This window comes from Hippocampus bargibanti, linkage group LG14 (assembly GCF_051943395.1).
Source record: "Hippocampus bargibanti isolate YZ-2025 linkage group LG14, ASM5194339v1, whole genome shotgun sequence".
NCBI classification, from domain to species: domain Eukaryota; kingdom Metazoa; phylum Chordata; class Actinopteri; order Syngnathiformes; family Syngnathidae; genus Hippocampus; species Hippocampus bargibanti.
Window position 1 is genome coordinate 11908758 of NC_142747.1, and position 23276 is coordinate 11932033.

The following is a 23276-nucleotide window of genomic DNA, read 5'->3' on the forward strand; positions in this document are numbered from 1 at the left end:
GGCGCTATAGTGTAACAGAAACGTGCCAATGCGCCTGCCAATTCAAGATGCTATACCTGTTTGTATGCACACACAAAACCATGACATTGTAGATGCGTATCTGAGAAGGTTCCACAAGCAAAATAGGCTTTGGCAGAATGTTTATTGTACATTTGTTTAAACCGACACAAAAGACCAAGTATAGAAAATAAAACATTTGTGTGTAAAAAGGACATTTCTGGAGACATTCAGAAGAAATGCCCTGTACCTTGAGAAGTGACTTACATCCCAACAAATGGCACAGAAAAACAAATCAATGTATTTAAAATAGTATTCTTTCAAACCACAGCAACGTACTTTAAATTATTTACCAAATTTGACACTCTGAACACAAAACATACTACAGATATGGGCATTAACTGTCATCTGGATTTATTTTTCCAGTTCATAGTTTTGTTCCCCTTTTAATATTCTTATGCACATGGCAAAGCTGTTATATTTGAATTCACAGACTGACCTTAAGAGGAAGATGACAGTCACGTTATTTTAATTAATCAAATAATATTGTACCTTATATGGACTTACATGTATACAACAGAAATGCACAATTTCACGTTTCACTATCACACACAAGGAAGCCAGCCGCTAAGGGTCCCTTCTTAAAACTACAGAAGCATCGATATGCATTAATGCAGAGAGGCTGAGAATGAAATGTTATGATCTCAATAGTCAGGCTTTCTCTTTAAATCTGGAAAACTCAGGCTTCAAAAAGAGTTGTGAAGGTGATGTATTAGCAGAACATCAATAGCATTAAAAGGGTGCAGTGGGAAACATAAAATCAATTTCTTTGCATTAAATGTAAAAGACGTGTTAGATAGAAATGGCAGACCACTGCCAAGAAAGGTGATTTCCAATAAACCCAGGCCATAACAGAATATGATGGAATGGCTCACTGATGCTGCTCACACAAATTGTATTAGAAGAATGCTGCATAAAAAGATACTGAGAAGTTGAGCCTTTTGCTTTAGAAAAATGATGTGCTTTTAAAGATCACGATTTGGTAGCTTGGCCTTTGTGGATTTTTGTCTTTTGTGGCAGTCAATTTGAAGCAGTGCTGTGAAGAGATTCTTCCAGTGGTAACCGTATGAAATGCATTCATTACTGAGATCATGTGTGATCATGTTCATAAATAGTTTGATTTCCTTCATGTGTAGTTACCTGTCGAAATGCATATGTGCTCTCGTACCAATATGAGCCACAAACAGGTTAAAAAAAAATAATCATATCCATGCAATCTGCCTGCCACAGGTCATGAAAATGTAAAGCATGTTATTAAAACATACATATTAAACAAATATATAGATATTACATTTTGTTCCACTTTTAAAATAGTTGTATTCAAAATACATTTAATTTATTTTTCAAGTCAAAGCTATGAAATTGTCTTTGGTCAAGAAAAAAATATATAAAATCAACGAGCTAGAAACGTTACTATACATGGTTAAAAACAAAACCGGGATCATGTAACTGATCAAAACGGGGAACACTGATACACGAAGTATCTAGTAATTGGTTTCTCATTTGGAGAAATATTTAAAGTGCTTTTGCATTATTTACTCCCTCAGCATGTCATGCGAAGGAACATCCAAAGAAAGGCAGATTTGGCTTTTTCCATCATAGTGTTTAGGATGGTCCATCCTCACAGCCATTCTTCTAAAACTGAGTGAATAAAAATTTAAATAGCAGCCTCGTCACACAGCTGTGGACATGAACTATGAAGGGAGCTCTTTATAAAAGAACTACAAGGTGGAGGGAGCGGGAACGGGATGACATATGGCATGAAGACGATAACATAGAAAAAGGGGGTCCATCTAGTTCTGCTCAGATGAACGAACACGTTAACTTCCTGGGTTTTAGGATGTCAAAGCTGCAAGGCTGACTGAGAGGGAAAGCTTCTTCTTCTTCGAGACAAGTGTTGGCTTCCTTCATTGGGACTCCCAAAGAACATTCACTTTTGTCACTGGCGTCTTCTTGCTGGTGTAAAGGCCTGGCAAGCCTAGGAGGTTTTTCCCACTATTGGGTTGTCCCTAAAAAACAAACAGTACAGTATCAGAAGTGTTTTTTTTTGGGGGGTGGGGGGACAATCAAGCGGCAAATACTCACAAACTGCCGTATTGCGCCGCAGTGTCATTTCGGATATCATGTTGCCGCTGAAGCTCCACCATGATGTTTCGGAGCTGTTTGAGCGTCTGAAAGGTCTCTTTTGGTTCCTGAATGGTAAACTTGGAGTATTCCTCCTGCTCTCCTTGGGGGCCTTGGTATACTGCCAAAGTGGCACACGCATCTAAGCAGATTACACACAATGTTAGGGAAAGCACCTTTAAAAAGTGAGCATTTTGAAGTTAAGAACGGGACAATAATAGATGCCTATACATGCATTCACTCTCCGAGAGTTTTTTAGTGTGCTTTTTATACATATACACCTTGAGATTGTTACGTTTTTCCTTTTTCTCTTTATAACCTCTGAGCCCAACCAATGTCCCTGCATTTTTACAGAGAATATGGTCTCCGATGGCATCTCAGTCCCCCAGGTAGAGTGAATTGATTTTTTTAAAAGATTAAATACAAACCCTCCATGTTCTGCAGCGTGATGTCATTAGCGGAGAGGAGAGAGAAAATCCTTTCCGTTTCCCGATCACAGTCAATGTCCAGCTGCAGGTTGGCCTGTGTGGTGCTGAAAGAGTAGAAGGTAAGTTAAGAACCGTGATGATGGAAGTGCCAAGCTGAGAGACAACAGCTCGACTGAAATTTGTTGAGAAGAATAAGGTGGCGTTATATGCGATTGGAAAACAATTAGCAGGGTAGGGCTCACGCAGAGATGCTAAAATATGAAACACATCTGCCATCATAGGGAAAAAGATTATGCCTTTTGTGGCCATTTTTCACTGTGGCGTCTCAAAATAATTAACCTTTTCTAACTGCTTTCTCACCTAAAATACAGTAAAGTCTCGTTATGGCAATATCGGATATATCAATAGTCCCGGTTATATCAATACTATTTCTATGCACGCACGGGGAAAATTACATGCAAACAGGGTCGGATATATCGATAGTCCCGGTTATATCGATATTTTTTCAGACTCCCTTGAATATCGATATAACGAGACTTTACTGTAAATGTAAAAAAAAAAAATCACACAGTCATGAATCCTTTTCCTGGATGTAAAAAACAAAACAGGTTTGCAAGAACAGGTCAATCTATTGACCTCTTGGTGATGTGGAGAAAGACTCACATGGTGCAGGGTTTACAGCCTGGCGAGTTGCAACTTTGGCTTTTGCAGCACTGCCAGAAGCCGCCGCTGTAGGTGGATGGATGAAAAATGGCCAATCGGCCCTCATTACAGCGACTGACCTGGCCCAAGACATCCAGCCATTCGCACGCTTCCACACAATTTCCTGCCTGCACGTACAGCTGCTTCTCCGCATGAACTACCTGAAACATCTAACACAACAGATACATGTCCATTCTGAAGAATAATTTGCCTTTCTGGGCAACAGCAAATAAGTAGTGCATACAATCCTCGGAAGTAGTAGGGGGAACCCGCTTACATTTTTACGGTTAAAGGCACTTTCGTCAAGTTTCTCCACTGCCAGGATATTTTTCACATTGATGATACAGACGGCCTCTTTTCCTAAGATGCAGAATTCATTGTCAGGGGAAAATATGGCTGCAAAGGATTCATAAAGTCACATTTGTTTTTATCTATGTATGTCTCTATTCACAATTGAAGTCAATTTTTTCCCAACCAAAAATCTTTACAGGTGATTGTTTATAGCCATTTACTTATTTTTAATTAATTAATTTACAGCATTCATATTTTCATTAAATCTTCATACTGTGTGCATTAAAACAAAACAAAATAAGCACAGCCGACTGGTACAGTATACTGGTATCAAAAACATTCAATACACCTCCTCATTGCACTTTTAGTTTCAGAAGGCCAATTAAAAGATTAGGAAATTATATAAACATATACTTTACTTATTTGAAGGGGTTTGATAACGATCAAAAACGTTACTAAAAGTGAAGACGTATGACAATTTTGGTTCAAATTTGAGCAACACACACAAAAGTTGATTTGTCATAAATAGCCACAGAAAATGATGTCGGACTGGATCTTGTGTTGGACTCCCATGAGCTAGTGGATTAAACCTTTAAAGTAAGGATGAATAATATTGCTCGCTCACCTTTATGCTTGTGATAGGAAAGCTCTCTGTTTGTCACTCGAAGCCATCGCTTTTTGAAGTTTTTCTTGCCGAGGCGTTTTCTCCCCTGCGCCCGTTTCTGTACTTCCCTAAAGAGTCACCAGTATGCCCTTTCACTTCCAATTCACCCACATATGCTGCTTCTTTATACTTAGACTAAAACTGCACATCCAGATTTACAGAAGATATCAAGTTTGAATACATTTCGAAATGTCAATTTACAATCGAAATACAATACAATTACGATTATTTCAATTCACAATCAAGCCAAAAACAGCTCCCGAATCCCTGTGTGGCAACCTGGATCCACATTTTTAGAAAGAACACTTACCCCTCTTTCAAAACCACCGCGTCTTCCAAGCCACTTGCCTCTTTGCTGACATTTGAAGATATTTCGTCAAGAAACTACAACACAAGAGGACAAACTGTCGTTCTTAGACTGTTAATCAGAATCTAACAATGACGAAAGAAAATGTATTTAATACCTTTTTTACTTTTTCAATGCACTTATCTTCTTGGAATGATTTGAAGAAGTCATACATGTATGATTCTTTGAAACTAGACTGAAGGTACCGGGGTCAGGAGAAAAACAACATTATTGGGTGATAGAAAAATGTTAGTGTCACTCTTTCCATTTTTGTCTGTTTAAATTGAACACCATTCACTATTTCTTACATGATTAGCCAGGCCAATGGAACAACAACTCTAATTAGAGTGAAAATCCCTCAATGTTGCCTCTAAACATTACAAGCTTTATTTTAATGGTGTTTTGTTTCAATGAAAGAGTCTAATCTAGAACAGATATAATAGAACAATCCTGCTTACCAATTTTTTGGACAAACTGCCCCAGCTGCCCAGAGTCTGAATGGTTTTTGAAATGAGAGTGAGTGTGCGAGAGATGTCCGGATCCTAGAATAAAAAAAAAAAAAGATATATGTATTTTTATCCCACCCATTAGATGAGTATTAACAATATTGGCTCTGTGACCTTACAGGATGATGTGAACGAAGCTGGTAAGAGTGTGGCGAAAAAACAGCAACAGCAAAGAAGCGCAAGAACACAAAGCTGCTCACAGCAGAGTACTGGACATGAGGGTCAGCTGGTGAGAGACAACACATGTTTTCAAAACAACTTAATGTGATCATTTTAATTGCATTAGATTTTTCCCCAGGGCTTAAAACAATGTAGAGTAAACATTACACACATGCCTTGGCTTTACTAGAATAGTTTTGTAGCAGTTTTTTGAAGGGGTTCAAGACAGACAGACCTGGAAAACGCTTGCAGGCCAATTGTCTTAGTGACCTGAAGACAGCACACATAGACGGAGGGCAATTGGCATTTGACTGAGTGATTGAGGAGAAGACTTTCTGGACGTAAACCTGCAGGTTCTCCTGTAGAGAGAAGGGACATCATTTTGTGATTTTTGGAGACAAACGATAGTGAGTGGTAGACTGAGTGAGCACACATGGCGCACTGAAAAAAAATAAAATATATCATCATTTGAGGAAACTCGTTATTCCTAAATTGGAATTTAATACAGTTGCAACATCTTTGAAACAACACACACAAATGTAAACAATTTACTCAGCATTTTTTGAGACCATAAAAAGGGGGAAAAGATGACGAAACCCCCAGAGGCATTTTCCTTAAAGGACAACCGACACCATTTTTCTGTTTCCTAACTGACATCAGAAAAACGTTTTATAGCATATAAAATACCCAAAGCACACAGGCTGATATTTTTAGTCAAATGCAAAACACCAATAAAAATGATTTAAAGTATCCCAAAACTACTTCAAAATGACCTCGGAAATGGCGAGTTTCAGAAGGTCGCGCCTCCTTGTTCGCGGTGTCACGCCAAGACGTCTTGCCTTGCTCTAGATTCAAAACAATGGCTTCAGATTCGGAGAAGATGCTTTCTTGTTACTCATCCAGTTATGAATACGATTCAAATAGTTCTGAAGAGGAAAGCATAAATGTTTGCAATTGATTAAAGAAGTCCTTCCGTATCATTTTGAGGCGTCTGGACTCCAATGTAGCTCCCAGAAAATGCACAAGATGGCACACAAGCTCCATTAGAAATGGGCTGATTTGTATGCTGGGAATTTGTGTCAACTAGTATCAAATTGTGGTCTTGGTGCAACACACGATTCACCATCGCGTTATTTATGATTTCCTTCTAATTTCGCCATCAACATGGATCAACACAATGTTTTCAGACCAAACAAAGTACCCAAAATGCATTGTGTGTCGCTTTCTCGGTCAGGGGCGTTCCTTCCGTGACGTGACGTCAGGAATCGTCACCAACTCAAAAACAAGACTTCCGGAATATTCAGCGCCAGTCTTAAAACGTAAAATTCGCTATATGCGGTGGAATCTTTGTAAAATACCCTCAGTAGAAGTCATTTGAAGTGATTTTACAAATGGACACAACTTGTCCGGAGGCGTCGGTTGTACTTTAAACATTATGAAAAAAGAGACATTTTCCTTGAGCATACTTCTTGACCAGACACAAATGTTTATTTGCCCATAGGTGCAAGCCTGGACACCAGGTGCTCGTCTTCGAGCTTCATCTCCAGGCCTGGCTCTCGAGGGCACTGACTGGCATCCAGGTAAAGTAAAACGATTGATAATAGATGAGATACTTGTCGGGGCCTTTAGAGTTGTGTTTTCTCTTGTCCCTCACCTTGACAGGCACCTAAAGCCCCAGACTACTTAGCTTGTCAGTGTGACACACAAACCCATCTACCACAATATAATGGTTCACAGAAGAGAAACATATTTCCTTATTATTTTACTGCTTGTCTTCTTTACAGTTCGGCACTCATACTCATTTGAGGCAAACTGATACAAAGTACCTTGAACTTCACAAAGTCTATTTTACTGACTCTCATCCACTCTTGAAAGAACACTTTGATTCTCTCATTTGTCATCTAGAACTAATTCAAACAACAAAGTACATGCAGGAAAATTGGGCTCAGATTGCAAGTTATTTTTGTGTGAAGAAACCTGCCTTGGGACTATGGCTGAAAACTAGCATTTATGCTAAGTCTGGCGCGTTGACAATGTTTATTCACGTCGATTGATTCATTCACTGCCATTCCTGAATTTATTCGGGAATTGAAAATATGACACGGAGCGGCATTCCCGAATTTGTTCGGGTTTTGGTTTTTCTTGCGGGAGTGCCGATAATGCGCTGGTCAGACCTCTGGCAACGGTTTTCCCTTTCACAAGGGGACAGCATTTGCCTTTTATACAGCCGCCCCCACTTGTACCTCATTTTACTCCAGACCAATATAACTTAAGAATTAACATTTTTTTCTGATGAAAGAAAAGAGTCTAGGGTTTCTTACGCTGCATTGAATGTTTATGTAGTCCGAAAACTCAATATTCCGTGGGTCCTGGAATTTGAGTAAAAATGACAAAAACCCTGCCACAGGAGTGGAAATATTGTTGTACGTCTAGCAGTGAATGAGTTAATGTGCACACGGTCCCAATGAAACAAATAAATAAAATAAGACAAGTAAATATTTACATACCTTGTTGACTTCCACATTATCCCCTTCTTTTAGTTTATTGGGGTCAATCTCACATGTTTTATTCGACTCGCAGATCTATGAAAAGAGCAAGAACTATTTGAGACAGCAGAACAAAAATTGTCAAATAAAACACATTCGAACTATTTTCAGCTAAAGAACAAAAATGACGACACAGTGACAGATTTTCTCCTACTTTTCATTTTCTTGTACCTCATCTATGACAGGCTTCAGCGTAACAGCGAGGTAATTCTTTCCCACAATCTTCATCATGTCATCCATGCAGCGTGTTGCCAGTGAGTTGCCACGGAAGATAGTGTTTGCCTCCCTGTACAGACAAGAATTATTACACTTTTCACATTGTTTTGGGCTAATGAATTAATCTTGACAAGTGAAACATTGGAAATTGGAACCCGGGCTTCCTCTCAAAGTTCTGAAGTCCATGAAACAGTGCTAAAAGATACTCTATGACCACGGTGTAAGTGTGCAAATTTCTCACTGAGTGTTGTCCAACTCCAATGCTGCCACAGCAGAGACAAAAGGCACAAAGCGATTATGATGCAGCAGCAGTCGAACCATGGGCAGAACGCCTTCGTATCGCTCTCGGCAAATGTCCCCCAGGATATGTGCTGATGATGCTGAGATGGGCTGAATGGACGGAAAAGGATGTGAAGAAGGCGGAAGGGGAATAAAAGCAATATATTGATTTGGTTGTATTCTTCTAGATCTTATTAAGTAGGAGGGAATATGTTGCATATTGAAAGTAAGTTGCCCAAGATGAGGCTTTACTTCATCCCACCTTCACATCTGGAGATTTGAGTAGCAAATTGCAGAGTTGTATGTAGCAGGCAGATGGCAGCACTGTGTCTTCTACGTAGGCCAGTTTTAACCTCAATGATCCCAGATCATCCGATTTTGACTTGCCTCCAGTCCCTTTAGGTTGAAGAAGATACCTAAGAAAGGGAAATACAGTAAAGTCTCGTTATATCGATATCGGATATATCGATAGTCCCGGTTATATCGATACTATTTCTATGCACGCACGGAGAAAATTACATGCAAACAGGGTCGGATATATCGATAGTCCCGGTTATATCGATATTTTTTCGGACTCCCTTGAATATCGATATAACGAGACTTTACTGTACTTTGTTATGATACGACAGCAAATCAGTAAAACGTCGAGCTTGGCTGACCTGTTAAAATAGCTACGATAGAGATATGCTGGGTCTCAATGTGGGAAATACTGACATCAGATGTAACAATATCACCCTTTAACATATAGAGTACAGTACTTTTGTTCCCCTATATCCTTACCAAGCTTTGTGGATGTGGTTATTTCGCAGGATCTTGACAGGCACCCGCGTTTCCCCAAGAAACACATCTTGAGCCAGATTCTCATTATTCCATAAATCAACTCTGCAAAAGTACATGATTCAAGTATGGACATACGGCAAGTACAGTTGCGGCAAGTTACGGTATGTAAGATCCTACTCGTATTCATCACAAAGATGCAACCCACACATCAAGAGGTAAAATTTCAAATCCTTAAAAGTAATCCCGATTGTCAAGACATGTTTGCGCTAAATGATTTATTTGGTTGTTAGTAACATAACTAACTGTAAGACAATATTTTCAAGATTATTTCCAGTTTGAAATACACTTGAAAGAACCTTAATTTGCATGTACACATCATTTTTTCTGGCCAATGCATTCTGATTAGTGACATACAATGGTTGCTGACCAGCTTGACAACGGCAAACGACCGCGATCATCGCGAAAAGGAGTCAGAATGCCACACAATGTGGCATATGACTTCTTTATATCAAGATGTGACTGGTTGCTTAGGTGATGTGCTTTCTAGCATTGTCTTTCACCGATGCTAGTAGTAGCTTGCACTTGTGTACCTTCGCTTGACAAAGAGTGAAGTAAACAACAATGGCAGGGTACAGGTAAATTAAATTTTTACCTAACGTATTGAACTGGAAATAATTTTCAAAAATGTTCACTTTTAGTTATATGATTAACAATCAAATAAATCATACGAAGCAAACGCGTCATTTTAGTCGCAGTTCCTTTTAATAATATTAAATGACGGTTTCAACTGTGCTTTTTGTCTTGGTTTATAAAAGCCAATGAAATAACCATGCAACAGTCCACTTCAAATTCAAGTGTCAAAACGTGCAAGAAGGTTTACCTTTGAATTAGTCTAGTCTTACCCCTTGTGCTATGAGTCCATTGAGATTGAAGCCCCACATATCCTTAACCAGAAACCAAGGCCCTCTATCAGCTCAGTACATGCTTGATACAAATACTATCTGTTTGTATTTCAATACGTTTTGTAATGTACTAGGTGGGAAATCACTTTAGTTTGGGAGGACATACAAATATTAAAGATAGAACACAACTGAACTAACTTGATCTCTAGCTTTTCAATGTCTTCTTCCTCCACTTGGAAATGAGATTTTTTGGAGTAACTGCTTGACCGCGAAACCTGAAAATGAAAGCGTATTTTATTCAACCTCAACGTACTAAAAAAAAAAAAACCATTGTAACGTGAAACATTGCAAAACTGTAACACGACTGGGTTCTAAAACTTTTCAAATTTACCTCAAAGAAGAAAGTCTCTTCAAAAAGAGGGTTGCTGGTTTTCTTCTTGACCTTTGTTTTCTTTTGGTCAGACCTGAAGTTGAATTAAAAATGTCATTAAAAACACAGTTTCTCAAAAATATCTAAAAAATAGTGTGGATGTAATTTTTGAATTGTTTGAAAATTGTGAAAATAAATTGTAACATTGAGAAGTTACCTGGCAGGTCCTACAAGTGACACGGTGGCATAAGGGTCACAGATCTGTCCACTGATTAGTGGCAGTCCCTGGCACTCTATTATTCTGCAGATAGCACAAAGAAAATGCAGTTAAGACACCTCAAAAATTGATAATATTAACTATTGATTACTATTATGTCAAAACATTATTCAGGGTTGAACAGCGACAAATGAGATTTCACAAATTGGTTCCTTTTCAGTAAAGTCATGTGGAATTTACTTTCTTCCCTCCTTTGAAATTACTTGCATATTTATAAAGTCCATTCAAGGGTACCAATATTGTATAAGTGTACGCAGATTCTGAATCATATAAAAAGGACATTTGTTGTTAAAGCGGTAGCATGTTAGACAATTAAGTATATTGCTTTGCCCTTATGTATGACCCGTGTTGCTCAGGGACCATGATTTCTTTCACAGGTGTTTCAGGTGAAAACAAACAGACACTGTAGGAACCCTAAACAGGATGTGGCTGCTAAGCAGGGGTCACTGGGGAGTAAGAATGAATTCAGTCCCTCACTAAGTAAGGCCAGGAGGGAGAAGGCTGCGTTGTTTGTGCACAACGCTCCTTGGTACCCTGACAATATTCCCCAAAGTTTCCTTTGTCTTTTTCGTAATTGACGAAACCACCGCAGTATTGTCTGCTGGTTATTCGTGACACTGACAGTGTGACTTGCCCGCAATTCACGAGCTCAATCATATTTACTTTACACCTGCAGTCGTCAATGGCTAGCTCATTGGAGAGGTGAAAGCAAGCAGGTGACATTTTAACCAAACAAACTGAGTGAGATAGAATGACAGCTACAAAAATCACAGCGCTTGCAGGCTTCCAGCCATGCACCATCATTTCCTCCTCATTACGCTGCACTTAGATTATAAAAGCGGGTGTATAAACAATACAGTATGTAAGAACTGAATAAGGGCTGACCGTAACTGTGACTCACTCGCATCCAAGTTTTATTCATGCTTTAATGAGTGCTTGTCTCAAAACAGACCAGCCCAGTGTCATTAAATATTTGGTTCAAAATGTTTTATAAACATTATGTGGGTACTAGAGTCGTAGTATGTTGCGCAGAAACATCAGCAAAAGAAGAAATGCTGGATGTTGGTGTTTTTCTGAATAAATAAAAATATAACCCCTTAAAAAATCATTTTCATCTGAATGAGTTTAACGCCACACAATGTAAAGCAGAATTCATGAATATGAAAAAAAAGATCTGGCATAAATCTTTCTGTGATTTGAAATTACAGACCAGTGACCGCTTCCACAAGATCAGAATCGAATACTCCCCGACTGCTTATAATGTTAAGATTTGATCGATGATGTAGTACACTTCTAGTTGCACACCACCGCAAACTACATACACAACGCATTAAGCATATTAGGATGTTAACGCTTCACCGGTAATGTCAATCAAAACCAAATGTCACAATTTCAAAGAGGGAAATATATTCAGCACTTTATATGGATGTCAATATTTTATGAAGTGGTTAAAATGTTGGAAGACAAACACCATTAGAGCATAAGAAGGCTGAAAAAAAATTGCGTATTGAGTGTAAATACTCACTGCACAAGTAAATGCTGACCCACTGAGCCGTTGTCCGTGATTACTTCATTCAGTCTCATCTCTAGATGCACCTTACCCTGTTCAAAAACAAGGACAAGGTGTGGCTGATGAAACGTGACATTGACAAGCTATGATGCAGTGTTGGATCGCTGTAAAGTATTGACTTTTCTTTTATTCAAGTTCATGAGACATAATGAACAAAATTATTAAAATATCACCGGTGTGTACTGATGGTAGATTAAGTAGTGTCATTTTTTAATACCCTTTTTTATTTTATTTTCGTAAAAATCATTGTTATACCTTCACTAAGCGTATTCACTGTAAATCTGTGCTGCCTGCTATTTCATGTCACCTCATTTAAAGGACAACCGACATCACTTTTTTGTTTTCTAACTGACATCAGAAAAACGTTTTATAGCATCTAAAAAACCCAAAACACACAGGTTGATATTTTTAGTCAAATGCAAAACACAAAAAAAAATGACTTAAAATGTCCAAAATCTGCAAAAAATTGAGCTGCGAATTGGGCATTTTCAGAAAGTCCCGCCCCCGGTTCGTGACGTCACCCCAAGACGTCTTGACTTGCTCGAGAATCAAAACAATGGCTTCAGATTCGGAGAATATGCTTTCTTGTTACACATCCAGTTATGAATATGATTCAAATAGTTCTGAAGAGGAAAGTATAAATGTTTGCAATCAATGAAAGAAGGTCTTTAGGGTCATTTTGAGTGATCAAGACTGAGGTGTAGTGTCACAGATAACGCAGAAGATGGCGGAAGAGCTCCGTTGGAAATAGTTTTATTCTTCACCTTGGAATTGTTGTCAATGAATGTTCAAAGAGTTGTCTCGATGTAACATACAATGATTCACTATTGCGTTATTTATGTGTTTTCCTTCTAATTTCGCCATCAACACAAGTACCGCAAAATGCATTGAGGTGATGCAAGGTATGTCCTTTCTCAGTGAGGGGCGTTCCTTCAGTGACGTAGGGTGAGGACTCGTCACCAACTCAAAAACAAGACTTCTGGAATGTTCAGTGCGAGTCTTAAAACGTAAAATATAGCTGTATGCGGTGGAATCTTTGTAAAATACGCTCAGTAGAAGTCATTTGAAGCGATTTTACAAATTATGGACACAACTTGCCCGGAGACGTCGGTTACAGAATTTACAGTGTGTCTGATAAGATCCACCACAGCTGTGGATTTTGTCATCACTCACACAGCTCGGATGTGGTGAAGGCTTTCGGAAGTGTCAGAGTGCAAGAGAACAAGTAAAAAAAAGTGTGTGTGAGTGAGAGAGTAGGATAAGAGTGAGAGATAGAGATAAACAAGACACCCACACACATGCACAGTCTCTGCAGCTCAGCACTTAACGTTCCTGAAGTTATTTTATTGCATCAGCAGACTTAGGTATTATAATGTTTAGTAGATTCCAAGTATGTATTTGAATAAGTAGTCTAAATGACAAGCAAATTTTGTGATTCATTGATAAATGCTTTTTTGTAAATATGACAGATATTTTGTCTCCTCACATTATTTTCATTATTAGAGAAGTTCTTTGGAAAATGGATGCACATATTTGAATTTGAGCAAACGTAAGATGACCCAAATTCCAAAGCAAAGGGGGAGACATTAAAATAAGACCTCGATCACTTTCCAATGGACCTTTTACATTCGAGTGTGTCTGAGTGAATCAGTGAAGCAGGAGATATCCAGAATAATCTGGCGTGGGTTAATGGCAATTTGAGTCAATTCTTTAACAACAAGCAGTCATGGTGGTGTACAGACCACAATCCCTTTTCAATTGCTGCTGTGGACTGCAAATTTCCCCATTGTGGGACGAATAAAGGTATTCTGATTCTGATTCTGATAACCACATGCTTTGACAATAACAAATACAAAATACCATAAAACAGAACAAAACGCGCCTGCATGGCCCGTATCCCACAAAATCTAGAACAGTTGTCTTTTCAAAAACAAACAAACAAAAATGACAGACTATGAAACCATTATGGAAATGTTTGCAAATGTTGCACATGAGTGACTTCCTCCTTGTGTCGTTGCGGTATGAAGCATTGTAATGTGCCCTGAGGAGGAAATTTTATTTCCACCAATATGGTAATGTATGGTATGCCTTAACAATCAATGTGCAAAATGTGTGATTGAAATGTAATCCTAAAGGGCCCATAGTTTCAAAATGATGACATAAAATAACAATCAGACAATTATTAATGGGAACTTTTTAGAACGAGGTGTTCAAATTAAAAGTAAATGTTTTGCCATTAAAACAAATGTAACACATCCATGATGACATGCTTCATATAACAGGGCCTCGTTAAAGACATTTACCTGAACCTCTGAGTTTGGGTCTACAGGCTGAAGGCTAAACCAGTGCTCCTTCCCTTTGTATTTACACAAGTCATCCTTTCGAATGGAAACTTTACCTGAAAAGGCAAACAAAAACACAACTAACTCTAGCTCCACAAAAACTAAACTCTGATTACTGTACAGTATATGGTGACTTACCAACTGGTAAATCCCTTTGGAAAACGCTCTTGGCATAAACATAAAATGATAAACCCTGGAATGGCCGTGGAATCTCAAAGTAGAAGTCTTCACCGTAGAAAGGGCTGGAAGTAAAGGGAAAGCAAAGGGTAAGCAAAGGTTTTGGAAAATACACAGGACTTTTAGCTGCTCTGCCATTGGGTATTACGTAGCATCATCCTGGCATCCCATTGGATAAGAAGTACTTTGTGTAACTGTGTGTGTCCTGGTAGTTAGATCAAGGGTGTCCAAACTTTTCGCAAAGAGGGCCAGATATGGTGTGTTAAAAATGTAGGACGTTCTTTACATATAATAGCAATAAACTCATTCACTGCCAGACAATGTGCAAAAATGTGTCCACACTAGTGCCAGGGTTTTTGTCCTTTTCACACAAATTGCAGGACTCACAGAATAATGAGTTTTAGAATTACATTAACATTCAAGACAGGGTTAGAAACCTTATACAGTGAGACCTCAACTTACGAACTTAATGGGTTCCCAGACAGAGTGGGTAAGGCGAAAAGTGTGTATCTAAAAAAAAAATCCCATAGGAAACCATTAAAATAGGAATAATCCGTTCCCGGGTTTCCATAAAATATACTTTGGAGGCGCATTACATGAGGACTGTAATTAAAGAAATAAACTGTGCTGTAAAATAAAGTTTTATTTCCCTTTTTGATGGTCGTTGATGGCTTATGGAAGGAGAGTCACCTTCCATAAGGACTTTTGGTAACTTAACCTCTGGTGCTGGTCGGTCGTGTGCTTCCGCCGAAAATCACTCCGCCAGCCGTGGTGGAAAATAGTGCTTATTATAAGGTTTAATTTTCATAAATTTGACGTTTGTAAGATGAAAAGTTTGTAAGATAAGGTGTTTGTAAGTTGAGGTCTCACTGTACTCTCTTCTTTTATCAGAAAAAAAGAGTTAATTGCTAAGTAATATGGGTCTGGAGTTATCTGAGCTTGAAATAAGGGTGGCTGATGATTTATATAGTGCTTTAACAACAGCTGAAGCAGTAACAAAGCACTAACATGGACAAAAGGCAAATGCTGCCCACTCGTGGGAGGGAAAAATATTGCAAGAGGTCTGACCAGCACTTTATAGGCACCCCGCAAGAAAAGCAAAAACCCAAACAAATTCGGGAATGGCACTCCATGTCACACTTTTCAATTCCCAAATAAATTTGGGAATGGCAGTGAATGAGCTAATTTAAATACATTTCACATAGCCATTATGTTGTTATGTATTTCAGTGAAGAAATGGTAATAATAATAACAATTTGCACCCATCCCTTGGAGTCAACTTTCCTCCTATTATTGATTGTCATCATTTTAGAAAATGGGGGAGGGGAGGTGGCATTGAATCAATTCCTCATATACTAAATTGTTGTTCCTAATTTAGCCTCTATAAGGCAGCACTTAGTTCACGCAGGTAACAGCGCTACTGCCCAATATTAATTCTACATACGGGCCAAACGTTATTCATTTTATGACTGAAGCTGCGTGCCGGATCAAAATTGACCAAGAGCAAAATTTGGCCTCCTGGCCAGACTTTGGACTTGGACATGCTAGATAGATAGGTGTCTATGCAGCATCACCGTCACGTGCCCCTTTAGACCATGAGATGTTCCAAATGAATCGGCCAGAAAAAAATCATCTCCAGTCGAGCGATCGCTCACTATGATCAGGTTTGCCTTGGACATTGCTCAAAGCCCACAAAAAATGTCCTGAGATCGGTTCTTTAGAATATGTTCGGCAAAAAACACTTCTGAGAGAGACCATGGACTAAAGTGTGCAAAAAATGATGAGGATGCAGTAAAAAGTCAAACGAGCATCATTTTTTATTCATTATAGACAGGCATTTTATATAGTGAGATTACAACATTCCTTATGTTGTTATACAGTCTGCTAAGTGATTATGATATGACTATTCAAAAGGAAGCTTCCTTGCAAACTTTAGAACATCAGAAGTAGCAGGCTAATACAAGAACGGCAGTGAGGGAGGAACAAGTAAAGGAGACAGGAGGTGAGTGAATATTAACTGCTTTAACAGAGGCAGGGGTAGCAAAGAGAGAATCACAGAGGTGAGCGTGGGAGGACGCACTTCCTCAGAGAGTGTAAAATTCTTTTAACCAGCACGGAAATCAAAAGAGAAAAAAAAAACAGCTGATGTAAAACAGCTAAAGAAGACCCTTGTTACATTAGGGGTGCAATTGGCTCCAACACGGTTCTGTAAATCCCGGCTGGGTGAACTTGATGTGAATTGTAACAAAGGTTTTCATGATCATTTTTATAGCGGTGCATCACTAAGTGACACCCTTTCTTCAAAACCACAAAATGTATTCAAAGCCAAGTTCCCATGATACATGTTAGCACTAAATAGTATAATGAATTCACACATTCTTCCTTAAATACAAATACAGTGGACAAGGATGTTATATGATCGTGGATCAAAAGTTTTGAATTAGAAATTAATTTTTGAATCGTTTGTAGGATGCTTTGTTGTGGGATACTAGAAAAAACGTTTTTTTCCCCCGGTATGAGGGGTGCCTGTGAAAGTCATACAACTACTCTATTTTAGAGACAAACTTGATATGACAGGCTGGAAACCACAATTACGGTCAATATCATGGTTCAACTGAACTAAAAATGCACGGTTGTAAATGAGTACAATGATGACAACTGACATCTTTCCAATTCTATTTTCACGTTCAATTTAACTACAATTACAGTGCAGAGGCCTTCATTCAAAATGTGGGACAAACTGCCAACAGAATTGAAGTCAGCACCATTTGTAGATGTTTCTAAATACAGTACCAAAACATTGCTTTTCCGCACGACACACACTCATGATTATGGTCGTTTAAAGCATTTGCAAAATCAATTTTTCGAAAATGTTGTACTTGCAAAGTACATTATTTGAGTAATTTTAGAACACTACTTTTTATTTCCTTACTGAGCTCATAAATGTCTGATATTTTGTTTGTAAATGCTTTTCAACTTCATTTTAATTATGTGATGTGCATCGCGTTTGAAATGTTTCTGAATGTGATTTATGTTACCACGCTTGGCCAAAGATAGGATACTGGTTGGTTGTTTCACATTTTGGTTCTGTTAATAGTAAATCATTGTTGTGGCGAATGCCGCATGGAAAACTGGCGATATGTCACACATTAACTTTCCGTAGCAAGTACTACTTACATTTCTTCTATTTGCTTCTGGTGACCGGCATATACTTTTAATGCATTTTTGCATGCTTCTTCAGCATGCAGCATCCGAGAACAAAAATGTACAGTAAGATTCTACCCTTGACCATAATGCCAAATGTTTAGTAAACCTTTTGCAAACATTTGTGATCTGGAAGAAGCCCCTGATGTGAACGCACATTGTGCTACCTTCGCCAACAAGCGCAAATATTTTCTGCTCAGTGGGATAGGAGCAATTACATAGCGGGCAATAAAGTAGAGGTAAAAATAACAATAACGCATCATCATGGACATCTGTGACCCATGAGAATGCTTGAAATTACAGTATAATTTAACCTACTTACCTGACACTTTTGTCAAACACCTTGGTTCGGAACACCTCTTCCTGATCTAGGCTGACGGTGCAAAAAGTACAAAGGTCTCTTTGTCGGTTTGGACCTGAGACCGGACCCAGATTTTTAGCTTCACCTGCATCACATAAAGAAGCATAAAAAACTTCTTCAGAGTTTATTTGGGGAAGGAGAAAAGCACCATGCAAAGTACATTGCGGTGTATGCCTGTCACTGGCACCAACATACCGCGCAGTGATGGGGGAGGTGATGATGAAAAGGTGAAAAACAGAAGCTAGAATGTTGTCAATATCATCACACCAGGTCAGGTTTGCACTCAAGGGATTAGAAAGACAGAAACGGAGAGCCTTAATTGGCCCCGATGCGCTAATTTTAAATACTGGTGGGGACGTAATTAAGAAAAGCTTCCGGTTAGTCAGGTCAAGCTTTATTGTAAGCATGCTCAATGTGCAACATACAGCACGGATGAAATTACGTCCCTCTATTAACCACAGCGTAAACTTTCAGTGCATTGAAACATACATAGCTAAAATTAGGACAGCTGATGAACTGCATAAAATACACCATATAAAGACAAATATATCTACTATGTTCGGGTTAACTAATATGTTAATAGTTCAAATTTTGTTTCAGAATGACTGGGAAGAGGTCACTTAATTCCAATTTGGATTGTCATGCACCTCCATCAACATTCCACCACGTTAACACGTCACCCTGTAAAAACCAGCACCTAAGATATTCCTCAAGTCATTCATTATTTTGCAGAGCATCTGGTTTCACAATGCCCCCACCCCCCCTGAAATATACACAGAAAGAGAAAAACGAACAATGGGTCAATGCCATTTCATAAGATGGCAAAGTTGAGGTTATAGTTTCTTTTTTGTTCTTCTGTGCGTATTGATTTATAGTAGTGAAACCGACACTTAATTTCTTTTCATGTTCTAACCACATGCTTTTCTGCCTTAGCCTTTTTAAAAAATATTTAGGGTCAACGAGGTACATATAAACACCACAGGACTGTGATAATGGCAGATATCAAAATAAGACAGCATTTTTTGAAAGTGGATTGGTGTTCAAATATACCAAGGCAATAATATAACGTATATAGTAAGTGAGATGTATGCACTTCCTGAACTAACTTAACAAATTGCACAACAAAAAAAATGTCAAATTCTATTGATTCATGACATCAACTAAAAGTGACATTTCTGATACTTCATGTCTAACTCCCTGTCAATGCATTGCTTATTGGTCATTAAAAAACTAATTTGAACTGTTTTAATTGAAATGAGAAAGGGGCAAATTGTAAAGTGTATCCTGAAATTTACGGATCTTGTACTATATTATTATTATTATTATTATTATTATTATTATTATTATTATTACATATATTATATATCACGTTTCATTGACAAGACTGGTTGTACTTCCTGGACATGCACTTTTCATTATGACTGTGTCTTTAAACCAGACATAAACTGTATTTTATTAACTTATAAAAGTAAAAAAAAATGTCAAATGCAGCACAACACACAGACACATGTAACTTAAATCATTTATGCTTCGACAGTACGTAGTTCTCAGCCACTGTATATTGACATTTTTGTTCGGTCTTCCCAATCTCCTAATACAGCAGCCACTGTAGTATATTGTAAAGACGTTTATAAGAAGCATTTCATACAGTGAAATAAAATATCAACGGTAGCGAAAACCTGATTATGAGGTTCATGCTACAGGACTGTAAGGGAAGTCCACAGTCATAGACAACATTGAGTGGGTGTACTCAGAAATAATCGGTTGAGTGACTCTCCGCTCGCCGTCCGTCAGTCCTTTGCTTTCAACATGATTGTTCAAATTATTGTCAATAATGAGTGCTAACGCTCGCTATTGACATGACAACTTCAAAGGTGGCTAACCAGGGCTGCTTCTAAATGCGATTTGCCCAACGGAACACCTGAAGTAAAGACCAGAGGCCACATAAAAGCAAGGCGAGTTCCGTTTTTAAATGCGCTTTTATTTGAACAGCTGCCGTGGCCCCGACATATCATTGGGAACGCGCTGGATGAATGAGATCACCTGCAGCGACATTGACGGGATAAACAGAAGCCGGCAGAAGTAGCCGATGAACAGGCTCTCCTGCCCCCCGACTGGAGATAGATAGCACGCCGCGCCCCTCCGGCTTTGCCTCTCGCTACTGCTAGCTTGTTCCCAGTGGTCACTCAAACGGAGAGAAAAAAAATATCGGCTCTGGCCGCCAAACTTACATATTTTACCACGCAGGCTCTGTAGAATCCGAATCTTCGTGTCGTCCTCTTCCGCCATGGTGAGAGCTGACCGACGTGTATTCAGCGCGGCTTTATCATATCCGTTTATGAATGCAGGCAGGCAGAGTGGGAGAGAACCAGCCCCACAGTCGCGTTACGTCAGGCTCCGTAACACAGCATGCACAGCAAGCAACTGCCTCTTGGAAGAGAAGTTGCCCACATGCGAGGCCACTGCAACGTTGATGGATTTCTCTTCGCGTCCTCGTATTGCAAACAGCCGTGATTGACGGTCATTATTAGAACACAAAATACGACTGAAAGTCGCAACAACGTGGTCGCCCACACTATTCGCACTTGACGCATCCAGCTGCAGCATAAACTCTGGCCTTGTTGATATTCAAACAATAAACTCGCTAACAAACGAACTTTCGTGTATTTTCAGAGCAAGTTCTGTCGCCTGGCCACGCTTGATGTTCGCCCCGCTTGTTGCCAGCCATAATTGACACATTGCCATAATTATAATGACTCATATAATTTCTTTAAAAAATGTACATTCTCCCTGGAGCCAGCAGGAACGGAAAGTTAGACAAAACACTAATGATATGACATCAAAACATAACTTTAATTATAATACATGACAACAATCACAATTTCATATATATTCGATATAGAATCCATATTTGGAACGACGGGAAAATAGTGGCATCTTGTGGACGAGTTACGTACAAGTACTGTCGACCACAAGATGCCCCCCATACATTTAGAAAAATAAAGCTGTGACATTGTTACTTATAAAATGTTTAAGATTCACCATGAAGCAGCGACGTGCAGTCAGGGGAGGCACGTGAGGCTGTGCCTCACCTGCCATCATGGAAATATCAAATGACAAAATAAATTAAACAGTTATATTTATTTTGTGATTTGTACTTTAACGTTCTTTTCCATTTAACTTGACCATTTTTTGATGTTTTTTCAAAATCGCTGAATGTTCACATTTACCGTTCAAATACTAAGTAGAGACGAGCGGTGAGGCACCAGCCGGCTGAGCCTCACCATGGATTGTGCAATCACTATGCTAACTGCTGGCTTGCTCTGCAGTGAGACCGCATTGCTGTCCCTCTGCATATCGCTATTAAAGTGTTCAAAAGCTTTTAGTATATGAACTAAATGTCTACACTTTAGCTGGTGTATATAATGTACAGTCACTGTACATTATAAACACTGTACTACAGTGTTTATTTTATTTTATTTTGATCAAAACTATGTGCATAGGTGAGGCACACAGTTTTCCTGCCTCATGATAGGCGGCGCTGGTGATTAGAGATTCTTCTTGCGACTCCTCGGTTGCAGAATGATAGAATTAGTGAGAGCAAGCGACAGTAAACAGTTAGCAAGTTACGTGCAACCATCCAGTCATTTTTTTCGTGTTGTTTGGCCTTATTTTCAGAATGGTGGATTACATATCTAAATTGAAAGAATTTTCTAAACTGGACTTTCAATCGAAGCAGGAGATAATAATTAAAGGAAGACCAACACCGGACTGTATAGCTCACAAACGGTGAGGGATGAATGTAAATCTCCTGGACAGCTTCTCAGCGTTTTGGCCAAGAAGGATCTCATTGAAACTATTCCTGAAGCGACAAAGTTGCTCCAGATCATGCTCACTGTTCCAGCTACGACAGCATGGAGCGGTCATTCTCAGCACAAAACACTGAAAACATACAGTCGGAACAGGACTGATTAAGGACGACTTTCTTCACTGGCAGTGATCTCCATTGAGACAGAGAGACTTGGACTTCATTTATAAGTAAAGGTAAACATGATAATAACATTTTTTAAATGTTTTTTTTTCTATCCTACAGTTTGTATACAATATATAAAGAATGCTGACATGATATTTTAAACAAAACACGTTAACTGTTGCCAATCAAAAGGTGAATAAGCTACTCTGGAGTTCATGTTTGTGAATCTGACTGTGATGACGTCAGTGCCTCACCAGCCATGAACCTCACCGCACGTCACTGCCATGAAGACTAATATTTACAGCATACCTTTCTGAAAGGTGACTTTTATATATTTCAACTACCAACAGCTCACCTTTAAAACATTTTTCAAAGATATGAAAAATATGAGAATGCAACCCATCTATACTATATCATTAATGTAATCTGTTAAGCGGTACTACATTAAATGTTAAAATTCTTTCTGCATATCAGGGTACAGTGAAGAACCTACTCAGCAAGACCTCCTTCGGTAAGACTTCAATTCACATCTTGTACATATCTTGCACTGCTACTTCATTCCCAACAATTTACATTTCCTGTTACGCATCAGTGCCTTCTACAGTACCTGTAATATTCAAAGGTAAAGTGGGAGCAATGTTAGCGAGACCCAGGCAATACAGATACAGTACTTGTTTTTGTTGTTATTTTTTTACAGTTGGATAGTTTTTTTGGCTTGTTCCTCAATCACATATCCAAAATACTGTTATGTAATATTAAATGAATAAATATGTCGACCACTAATCACAAATTGAGATGGTAATGTGGAATACAAGTCATGAAGTGGATACTTTGTCTCAAGGTAGAAGATGTTGCTCTTCGAATGATGAGAAATATTTGTGAAGGTATTTACTGTAATTTTGTAAAGATGTCTTCTCTTTCAGTTAAGATATATGACATTAGGCAGTGCTTTACAAAAAATGCGAAATCAGTTCTTCCATTCAGAAAACAAACAACAGGATG

The 23276-nt window shown here is 38.7% G+C and overlaps 1 protein-coding gene across 1 annotated transcript; it reads right to left on the minus strand.

The window, feature by feature from the left end:
- Nucleotides 1-129: 129 nt before the first annotated feature.
- On the minus strand, nt 130-20932 carry rasa2 (RAS p21 protein activator 2). Its single transcript, XM_089014134.1, has 24 exons — nt 20533-20932; nt 18263-18386; nt 14698-14801; nt 14521-14615; nt 12173-12249; nt 10588-10671; nt 10392-10464; nt 10199-10275; nt 9099-9200; nt 8581-8734; nt 8281-8429; nt 7995-8109; nt 7785-7859; nt 5513-5636; nt 5238-5344; nt 5071-5154; nt 4731-4808; nt 4577-4650; nt 4228-4334; nt 3589-3671; nt 3273-3481; nt 2610-2713; nt 2143-2323; nt 130-2066 (listed from the first exon to the last, which is right to left on the minus strand). Exons 1-24 carry the CDS (start codon nt 20588-20590, stop codon nt 2036-2038), a joined length of 2469 nt encoding a protein of 822 aa, XP_088870260.1. The 5' UTR covers nt 20591-20932; the 3' UTR covers nt 130-2035.
- Between the last annotated feature and the right edge of the window lie 2344 nt (nt 20933-23276).

What these genes read in the sequence shown, in the direction of transcription:
- rasa2 (XM_089014134.1), bottom strand. Translation starts at nt 20,590, where the DNA reads ATGGCGGAAGAGGACGACACGAAGATTCGGATTCTACAGAGCCTGCGT. An exon ending in GGTCAGCATTTACTTGTGCA is followed by an intron (nt 10,672 to 12,172) that starts GTGAGTATTTAC and finishes TGCTATCTGCAG; the next exon opens with AATAATAGAGTGCCAGGGAC. An exon ending in AACCACATCCACAAAGCTTG is followed by an intron (nt 8,735 to 9,098) that starts GTAAGGATATAG and finishes TCCCTTTCTTAG; the next exon opens with GTATCTTCTTCAACCTAAAG.